Source organism: Aptenodytes patagonicus, chromosome 7, assembly GCF_965638725.1.
Source record: "Aptenodytes patagonicus chromosome 7, bAptPat1.pri.cur, whole genome shotgun sequence".
Classification (NCBI taxonomy): domain Eukaryota; kingdom Metazoa; phylum Chordata; class Aves; order Sphenisciformes; family Spheniscidae; genus Aptenodytes; species Aptenodytes patagonicus.
This window is the reverse complement of record NC_134955.1, coordinates 36,061,508-36,072,316: the sequence shown is the minus strand read 5'-3', so window position 1 is coordinate 36,072,316 and position 10,809 is coordinate 36,061,508. Positions and strand designations below refer to the sequence as shown.

Below are 10,809 nucleotides of genomic sequence, written 5' to 3'. Positions count from 1 at the left end.
ATTATTTTTTCTATGCAAAGATGTGCTTTTGTATTTTTTCCACTTCCCTTAAACATTCACATGGATAAACTGTTGAAAGAGGGACTAAAATAAAATATTCCCCAGTAATTCTTCAGGTATGGAAAACCACCTTAGTTAACTTCTCGGTGAAAGGTTTCAATGGCTTCAGCTACAATCTGCTAAAAAAAAAAAAAATAGAAGCAAGTTTTTACATGTGTCCTCTTTGAAAGAAAGAGGTATTTTTGTCTCAACAGTCAAAAACCACCACAAATCCCTTGCTTTCCTGATATGATAAAACTAAATTCTATGCAATTTGGCTCTTTGAATTTATCATTGGTATTTCATTCAACATGAGAGTTGAAAAGGACAAAACTAAGACTAAGTTTGCTTTCCTGAAAGGAGTTCAGATCTGAGTAACCATTTATCCACATTCATTAATCACAAAGACTTTGACCGGTATCTATACTTAAGTGGGCCATAAATATTAAATTTAACCAAAATTCTTAAGGAAACTATAACTCCTACTTCACTTCTGAGGTTTTCAGGATTTTTTGAATGGCATCTGTTCTTTCACTAACTCTGGAAAAACAAACACTCCAATAAATTACTTTTTATCAACACTTAAAAAAAAAAGTCTGCTATGGTACTTCTCTACCTCTGCCACAGAAGGAACACCTTTTCATGGAATATTTCTTCTGTCTGATTTCAGGCAAGCTATGTCTGCCGTCTCATCTCTGTATCTAAGAAGCAGGGCAGCTGGGGTTCCCACCACCCATCTGGACCCATTGAAGACTGCTCCTCACTCCCAAGCTGAGAAGTTCTTGAACTAGTAAGAAGTGAAGAGCACTGAAGCCAAAGAGGAAATGGAGAAAAACATCATTTACACAGTAATTTATAAACTTTTTTTTAAAATACATTTTTATTAAAACATTTGCTTTTAATGCCTTGTAGAAATCCACCACCTTAGAGCCATCGGAAGCTGCTGACTTTCTTCAAACGTGTCAAAGGAAGAACAGGTACATCTCCAAATTCTGCTTCAGCAGAATTTTTTCTCACTTTTAACATTAACCAGTTGGATTTAGTAAGTTACTGTGAACTTGCCAAGATTCTTCACCTTGTCCTTTTAAAAGTATGCTTTAAAGAAAACTACTTTTATAAACAGGCAGTAACTACAGGTAAAGGTTCAGCATGCACCAAAGGGCTAAAGTACAGGAGAACCACAAGGAGTACACAGATGTTACTGGATTGTGCTTTTAAGAAACTACCCACAGAGACAACAGTGAGTGCAGGTAAGGAAGAAGGAAAGACTACTTGCAACTGAACAAAGATTAAAATGCCAGGGTTACAATAGTTTCAAGTCATCTAACAGACTGATATAGTTTAAAATTCACACTCAGTATAAATGAGACAATATGCCTGTGATGATGCAGGGGGGCAAGCTGCAGTACAATGCCTGAACTCTCATAGAAAGGCTGGTGTGCTGATACCAGGGATGGCATGACTCCGATTCACTCGGGAATCAGGCACCAGATTTGGAAGTCTCATGTTCATACACTGGGTGGTCTAGGCTGTGAAGCGAGTGGAGTAGGATGGTTGGTATCTATCTCTGTGAAGGTAGAAGGAAAACCTCCCTACCGCTGACAATAGTGAGCAACGGCATTAACAAACCTTGCCTTTTGGGGTCTGTTATCAGCTTCCTCAGTCAGCGGTTCAGTACAAGGCTACTAGCATTTCTGACCCGTTTCTTTCATTTGTTAGCTTTCCCATAGGAAAACAGAAGAGTGCATCAGCAGATGAGTCTATTTTAAGGTTGACCCCTTGGTTACTTACACAATACATACACTACACTGTTGGGACATTTGTATATGCCCTTTATCACAGGATCAAAGTGTTCTATTTATGCCCTTGGCACATACACACTTGTTTACTTGAGTCAGGATTTGTCCTGCATGGTCTCCAATCCAGTTTTTACTTAAAACTACAAATATATGTTTTTTAAACAAAAGGTCTTTCTCAGGTTTGACACACATGACAATTTGGGCATCCTTGGCTTTGCTGAAGTTTTAAGCCAAAAAATAGTGGTTTAGGTTTTAAAAAAGTTTAGATGTTTGGCAGATACTTGGTAACTAATTTGTGCAAAAAGTCCAGCAAGTTTTATTTCTAACACTGATTTAAGAAATGGGCTTAACAGAAAATAGATGTACTTAATAGTCCATCTTACTTCATTAATGAAATGTGCAGTACCTTGCTGTGTCTGTTTACAGGAGGTTAGGACTTACCCATTTTGCATCTGTCTTCCGCTCCCTACAGCCTTTCCTATTGTTACTTTGATACCCAGCCCATTTTAATACAACATGAGGTTTCCCAGCAAACTGGCTGCCGTATTTCCATACTTCAGCCATACAAAGTGTTTCCAAAGCCACATGTACTTTTTGAAAGTTAATCAGGCAGGTATCATTGTAGGGATTTCACAGATAAAACTAAGAATCACCATCGTTTGATATATTATTTTCATGAAAACAAATTAATAAGGAACACTTGTTATATTCCCTTTTGTTTGTTTGTTTAAATTACATTTGGCACAAAAAAATCAGCCTGTAACAAATTTCAGCATAACAAAGATCCATGGGATCACACATATAATAGAAGGTGACCTTCCTCTGTCACTTAAAGCTCCTGCTCTTACTAAGAATCCACCTTGGGAAAAATACTGACTTTATTGTTTCTGCTGATTTTTCTTTCTGCTTTACCCTTAGGCTGTTTCGTCTGGATTAGCTCTTCAGGGGTATTCCCCAAAGGAGGCAGGAGTCGCTTCTTACTGTTTCGGTTTTCTGAGAGCCACTGTGGAGGCAGCTCAAAGGGTCCAAAACCAAACTGCATGGAATACTTGTCATTTACCGTATCAGCTTCTGTGGGCACAGCTGGCGCCACCTGAGCTGCAGAGTCTGCAATCGTCTGTGGTATAAATTTGTGAACCAAAGTCTCTCCTACCTCTAAACTGGTGGTAGGAATTTCTTTCTGCTGAAAGTCACCAGAGCCAATGGATTTGGTCTCATTCTCCTCATCTTCCGTTGGCTTGAAGATTTGTTGTTGCCCGATATGAAACATCTCCAGAAGCTGGCTCCCCGAGCGGACACTGGGCTCCAGATTAGCATCTGCAACACCTCCCGAGCTCACAATGTTTCTCCTGCTATACCTTCGGTGCAGCTGTACTATTGTCCCCACTAAGCACTTCCGTACAGATTTGTTAACAGTTAAAAACAACAAAGGATTGGCCAGCAAAGAGACCTTGGGCAACCAAATGGCAGTGAGAAGCAAGAAGACTGAAATATCTGAAATATTGAGTATGGTGCGGTAAATCACCAAAGTCACATAGGGGACGCTGCAGAAAATAAATATCATAACCATGGAAAGCAGCATGGCATGGAGCTCAGCTTCCCGCTGGGAGGCATAAGGGATGGAAATTGTATTCTGAGGGGTCCTTAAGGCAGCTATGATGACTTTTTTCTTCTGGCTGGCACTCAGTGCCCTGCGAATAAGAATCATAAAGAGAAATACCACAGCCACTGGTACAATCACAGTGGTGATGTTATAGATGATGACGTATATCAGGTGGCCAAGGGAGTAACTCCAAGATTCAGAACAGGTGGACATGGCATAAATATCAGACACATTGGTCACAGCAAATACTGGAATGCTGGCCACTATTGCATGGGCCCAGATATAGATAACCAGGTCTCGGGATTTTGCATCAGATATTTTTCTTTCCAAAGGGTATAAAACAGAGTAGTACCTGTCAAAAAAAAAAAAAAAAATTAAAAAAAATACAACTGATACACTGCAAAGGGTGAAGTCTGTAATAAGCATAGTGCCTATGAGAAGCCTCTCAGGAGCTGCCTGAGCATAATGCCCAAAATCCCTAACTGGGTTGCCAACTGACTACCTGCTTATGAGAGAAATAAAAAAACCCAAGGGTCTGCCTTTGCAGGTCTGTCTGTAGAAAAAAACCCTGAATATTCAAACTTCAGGATCATGTTATTGGTGTTGAACAATTCTTTCAATAATTGGGACTATATCACTTTGGCTGATGTGCATGAACATTATTTTGAAGATTTCACCGTTCACTTACTTTTACGCTGGACAGTATATTGCACACAGCACAAAATTTCAGAAAACATGATGGAGGCATAGGTATGTCACGTTGAAAGGCCAGACTCATAGTTTATTTGAAAAGCTGCTTTATGATAGATTCTTTCTCTGGATATCTGGAAAAAGCTGTTGGTCACAAATTACATGTACCCATCTACTGGAAGTACAATGAGGTTTTGTTTTGCACAAGCTCTGGTTGGCAAGGCCCTGAGCAAAAGAGTAGTCAAACACTGAACGCTCTGTGTGCATTAAAAAAAAAAAAAGTGCATCTCTGACATGCACTTCAAATTTCAGGCACTGATTCATTGTTTGCTTAGCTACTGCGGACTTTTAAGCTCACAGACTTTTCATGAGACCTATCCTTTTACACTTATCGTTATAAGTGGTAGCAGTTTCTGCTTTTTGTGAGGAAGATGACAAGTTTTACTGGTGAAGGGCAAATGATATGCTGTTCCAGTGGCAACACTGGTATGCATTACAGATAGTGATACTGCATTTATCAAGACGTTAACATTAAAGTAAAAGACATACCACTTTATTAGGTATACAGTTTGTTTTTGTAGAGCTAACATATTCTGTGGTGAGACACAGTAACAGACTAACAATAATTTTATCCAACATGTATAAATCCACTGTTTTAGTAATTTAAACTGTACTAAACCAGTACCTACCCTTCCTTAAAAATATCTAACTTACAGTCACTGTCAAGATGATAGAGCTGTGCATTTAGGTGGGATCAGTGACTGCTAATAATAATAACCAAAATGAATGGAATCCAAAAACTTAGACAGTCCAAAGGGCCACTTTTGTTTTAGACTGATCTTCTACATACAAAATCTCTCTGAATTAATTCTGGTTGTATTAAAATTGTTTGGGTTTTTTTAAAACAAATCTACATATGAAATTTGAAATTGATGGACAATCTACCACAGGCATTGTTAAATTCTTCTAACGGGCAATGACTTTCAACTTCTACAAATAAAAATGTGCACCTTGTCTATAGTCTGACGTCTGGCTTCAAGTTCCATTACTGAACAAGAATTATTAACAAGAAGAAAGAAAGGATAAAAACTTCTCTGAAGACAAATCTACAGACTCGAAGTCCTTTATAAATGTCCAGAGACATCAGAGTAAACTGAAAAATAAATGTTTTCAATGTTACAGAGAAGAATATTTATCCCAGTACGTTCTGGAAAGAAGCTGTACACTGCGAGCAAGGCAACACTAAATAGCATTTACAAGACTAATATGAAAGGAAGAAAAGGGTTTCAAAGGGAGAAAGAAGAAAGAAAAATCAAGGATCCTGGCAAATTTGATCCCTTACCTGTCAAGAGCAATGGCTGGAAAACTAAGGATGGTCACTGAGCAGAAGACTTTGTGCAGAAATTTGGCAATTCTGCAGAAGAGCATCGTATAGATCCACCAGCAGCAGTGTGGACTGGCACTAAGAGCAATGTCAAAAGGCACACAGACTAGGCTGGCACAGATCCCCGAGCAGGCCAAATTCTTAATGAATCGGTTTGTTACAGATTTAAGTACCGATGTTCTGCAAGTTGACCACAGCACCATGATGTTACCTGCAAGTAGAGACAGGAAGGATAAACAAAGAAAAAAAAACCAACCAACCAGCCAAACACCCCCAAAACCCAACTGTCCTGGTTTCAGCAGGGATAGAGTTAATTTCCTTCCTAGTAGCTGGTACAGTGCTGTGTTTTGGATTTAGGGTGAGAACAATGTTGATAACTCACCCATGTTTTAGTTGTTGCTAGGTAGTGTTTACACTAGTCAAGGACTTTTCAGCTTCCCATGCTCTACTGACTGAGAAGGCTGGGGGTGCACAAGAAGCTGGGAGGGGGCACAGCCAGGACAGCTGACCGAAACTGGCCAAAGGGATATTCCATACCATGTGACGTCATGCTCAGTATATAAAGCTGGGGGAAGAAGAAGGAAGGGGGGGACGTTTGGAGTGATGGCGTTTGTCTTCCCAAGTAACCGTTACGCGTGATGGAGCCCTGCTTTCCTGGAGATGGCTGAACACCTGCCTGCCCATGGGAAGTAGTGAATGAATTCCTTGTTTTGCTTTGCTTGCATGTGTGGCTTTTGCTTTACCTATTAAACTGCCTTTATCTCAACCCACGAGTCTTTCTAACTTGTGCTCTTCCAATTCTCTCCCCCATCCCACCGGGTGGGGGGGAGTGAGCGAGCGGCTGCGTGGTGCTTAGTTGCCAGCTGAGGTTAAACCACGACACCAACAACAGTAATTTTAACAGATTTGAATGTTCCCTAGTACTGCAAATAAAAATACTTGTTTGGAGTTTGCCAGGAGTCACTGATTTGAACCATCACACTGCCCAAACTAAAAAGTCTGTGTAATGGCTAGTGGCTCTATAAATCAGATGACTGAAAAAAATTACTCCCCAGCTATCTCCTTGCAGTGTCTATGCCCTGGTTTCAGCTGGGATAGAGTTAATTTTCTTCCTAGCAGCTGGTACAGTGCTGTGTTTTGGATTGAGGAGGAGAACAATGTTGATAACACACCGATGTTTTAGTTGTTGCTAAGTAGTGCTTACACTAGTCAAGGACTTTTCAGCTTCCCATGCTCTGCCAGTGAGAGGCTGGGAGGGGGCACAGCCAGGACAGCTGACCCAAACTGGCCAAAGGGATATTCCATACCATGTGACGTCATGCTCAGTATATAAACTGGGGGGAGTTGGCCAGGGGAGGGGTGACCACCGCTCAGGAACTGGTTGGGCATCGGTCAGCAGGTGGTGAACTATTGTATTGTGCATCACTTGTTTTGTATATTCTTTTATCATCATCATTATTATTATTTTTCCCTTCCTTTTCCATCCTATTAAACTGTCTTTATCTCAACCCACAAATTTTACTTTTTTTTTCCTGATTTTCTCCCCATCCACTGAGGGGGGGGAGTGAGCGAACAGCTGCGTGGTGTTCAGCTGCCTGCCGGGTTAAACCACAACAGTCTAGTAATGAATGACTTCGGGAATTTCAGAGGCAGATACCTAAGTAGGATATCCAAACCATGTTTTTAGATGCTTATGTTGACTCCTGCATTAAATGAGCCATCCTGAGTATTCAAATATAGAAATTTGCTAAAGTGCTCATATTTTAATAACTAGTGCATAATTGTTTTTTAAAGATAAAAATACTCTGTAAGTAAACATAAACATATAGTTTTAATCTGTTTGTGTGTAAGTGGATCACAGCAGCTTGCTTTTCTTTCCATTGGCCACTTCAATGGCACAGACGGACCTGTGTGAAGCCACATCCAGAAGAAATTATTTTTTTTCAAGAGATTCTACACATACATAATAACACGTAATTAAACAAATGGGACAGGCAAAAAAAGAAGAAAGACTTGATGCACATAACTTCACAAAAGTACGCACAGAATGCAACCCACTGTTTTGGATATTCAAGCCCTACACATTTGTTTCAAATACGGTGAATGGATGGCAGTGGAGCAGAAGTACAGAGAGAAACCAGCATTAGCTCAGACGCTATTTTTCCCTAATTATTGTATCTTACTCTATCCAGATCTCAGGAAGAAATATCATCTCATAGAAACAAATTTTCCATCACAAATTTCCCTATGATTCTAAGTCACACAGCAACAGCACAAGAGTAAATGAAGCAATCTGTTCTTACTGCATGCAGCTCTGGGCACCTTCTAATGCATACCAAGATGTCAGAAAACTCACACTCAGAATATAGGATTTGAGCTCTCCTTTAAAAACCTGTCTTTAGCAAGATGTTTGCTTTTTTTTTTAATTTAAAAAAAAGAGTGCTACCAGGAAAAAAAAGGCTTACTAGAACTGTGCAAACGTGAAGATGAATTTAATATTAATGTCTTGTCTTGAATGTCATAAAACACCCACAGTCCTCAAAGGTTTGGTCATTTCCGATTAATAAAAGTTAAAGACAATACTATAGGTGAAGGAAATGCAGACACCCACTATATGGCCACAGAAATGCTTACTTGCTCCAAATGCATTTTAAGCACACAGAAGGACTACCAAAGACAGGTCAGCCCAGGATGGCTGGCGGTGGAAATCACACATCTGTACTTAAACACTTGCTGCAAACCGCCTGGAGCGCACTCAGCTCCACGGACCTGACATACATGGAAATACATCACACACTGGCTCGGCAACAGCTCTTTCTTGTTCTGCCTTGGTCTGCTCAGACTGAGAAGTCCCTTTCCTCCCATGTCTATATGGGCAGAGGGGAGTGATGTTAAGGGGGCAGAGGGCGGTGAGAAGCAGACAGCCCATTCTGGTTTCTTTGCTCCCCGTCTTCTTGGCTCTGGCTTTACCCTCCCAGGGCAAGTGATACTCTTAAGTAAGCAAACTCTTACGCTCATCAGACACTGTAGCAGACACTTTCTGTGGTACCCAAGCAGACAGAGATGTACTAGTGCAGAGCTATGCAAGGAGGATCTCTGCTAGCACAGCCGAGTGTGGCACACACATTCCACATCAGGTAACCTGGTCCTGGCTTTCCACCCATGCCTGCACAGACACCGTCTTGGCTCAGCCACCAACCACTCAGCTGGTTGGTGGCTCCAGCACCTACCACTTGAACTTTTTAGTGCCGTCTTCAGACAGAGCATTTGAAGACTCACTGACAGCAAAAGGAAACAGAAACTTTCAAAGTGTGTTAAAACTGGAAGGCAGCAGATGAATGTGCAAGGCCACCAGAGCAAGTTAGAAGGACACATTTTTAAAGATATGTGCAGATCATATATTTCTAAGCAAGTTGTCCAATTGAAACTGAGAGGTGTCTAATGTTTCAGCTAAATGTTTGTCACACAAACATAAAAACAGCACAAAAACATGCAAAGTTTTCTCAGGGGTTTCACAAGCGTTCTTTGTATACTTAAAAGGCATCAGAGTTATTTTCAGAAAGCATTCACCCTTTTATGAAATGATCTGACAACGAAATGAAAGCAAACATACTTTATACAACTCCCCCTAGTAATTCTTCACAGTGGTTTTAATGGAGAAAAATCTCTAGTGGAGCACATATCTCTTGATGATACTATCCCATAGCTAATCAATTCTAATGTGGTTTATTAAATACCTCTCTTTCCATAAGACACTAAGCAACAGACAGTCATTAAATCATCTTACCAGACAGCAAATCCAAGACAAAAATAAAATGTAATAGCTCAGTGCATGAGACTGATTAAACTATGTTTAAATTTTTATACTGAAGAAATACTGCAATCATTCTTTGTTATCCAGTTCACTGTGCACCAGGCAAAAATTGTCCTGAATGACAGGTATTGGTGAATTAGTAAAATTCTCAGCATTGGCCAAATTATGCAGCTGTGCTCAGTGCATAGCTCGTGTGCGAGCTAGTTGTTTTGCACGAGCAGTAACTACATGGTAAAGGCCACTATCATCTTAATAAAATGTGATTCTCCCTTATTTTAGTTCTCCTGGAGATGTACTGTGCACTACCACCATATCAACCAAAGCATAGCTACCAGCATAAAAATACTGCTTGACGAGACAACTCCATTTACTCTGCTGCAGCTGGACAGCATGCAGAGTTTAGCTTCCTGCCTCCAAGAAAAGTTAGGTTGTTCTTACTGCAGACTGTATCAACAACCACATGTTGTTCATACTATATATTGTTGACACTTAACAGAAGCTCTTTTGAGTTGAAGTGTAATTGATTTATGACGCAGACAGATTTGTTAGTATTTTTGTAGGGTACATACAAATATACACAATGAGAGAAAACAGCATCTTAAGCTGATTGAGAGATGAAAAAGCAGCTGCAGTTCCCCCCCAGTGTCTCTGTTGACACTACCATTCTTTGGCTTGATTCTTCCTCCAACCAATAAAAAAACCCCAAGCTTTTATTTGCCAAGTAGAGTTTTCCTACGGTTGCCCACATAAAATGCCAGCAAGATCATATTCTTGTTCACATGGCCAATGTGTATACCAAGTGGCAAGTACCAAGAAATACCAGAAAGTCAAGTTTAGCTTCTTGATAAAACACTGCACTATTTCAATAGAAGCATGCAGTATTAACTTCAAAATCTACCTCACAGATGTACTATTTAGGTCTGCAGCACTTGAATGCCATTTGGAATTCAAGTTTCTATATATTGCGTCATGCGTCTTATGCAAATTCCTTTTTGGTAGCTGACAAAATATTGAGTTACGTATTTACTACCTGATGTGTTTTAAAGAATGGAATCATCATCTGGTTTTGGCAGGTGCTTTGGGCTTGACAATATATTCCACAGGCAGTATTCAATCAGTTGTATTTAAAGCTTCCTAAGTTGCTAGGAGATATTCAGTCAATCAAACCACTTGCTTTCAAAAATATCTCTAACTCTCCAGTTATTAAAGAAGTACTTCTCACATAGTAATAATATATTATTACAACGCCCTGGAGTAGGGGAGAAGCTGGGGTTTTTTGTTGTTTTTTTTTTTTTTTTAATTTAAATCTTTCATCTAGTTTGAACTGCATTGATTTTATAACCTTACTTCCAAAGCAAGTTTCATCTCCATTAGAATGAATATAAATGAAGAATGGAAAAATAAAAGAAATTAGAGGGGTTTTCATTAATACTTCAGAAGCTGCTAGAGAACTCCTGAGCTATTCTTCAGGGTCCTACAA

General features: G+C 39.8%; 1 protein-coding gene across 1 annotated transcript in view; it reads right to left on the bottom strand.

The window, feature by feature from the left end:
• Positions 1–897: 897 nt before the first annotated feature.
• The window catches only part of GPR176 (G protein-coupled receptor 176), a 47,220-nt gene continuing 37,308 nt past the window's right edge, over positions 898–10,809 (bottom strand). Inside the window, exons 2-3 of the mRNA XM_076344890.1 lie at positions 5,474–5,726; positions 898–3,793 (exon numbers count right to left, since the gene is read on the bottom strand). Coding sequence (XP_076201005.1) covers positions 2,686–3,793; positions 5,474–5,726 — 1,361 coding nt within the window. The 3' untranslated portion in view covers positions 898–2,685. The remainder of the gene's footprint in view (positions 3,794–5,473; positions 5,727–10,809) is intronic.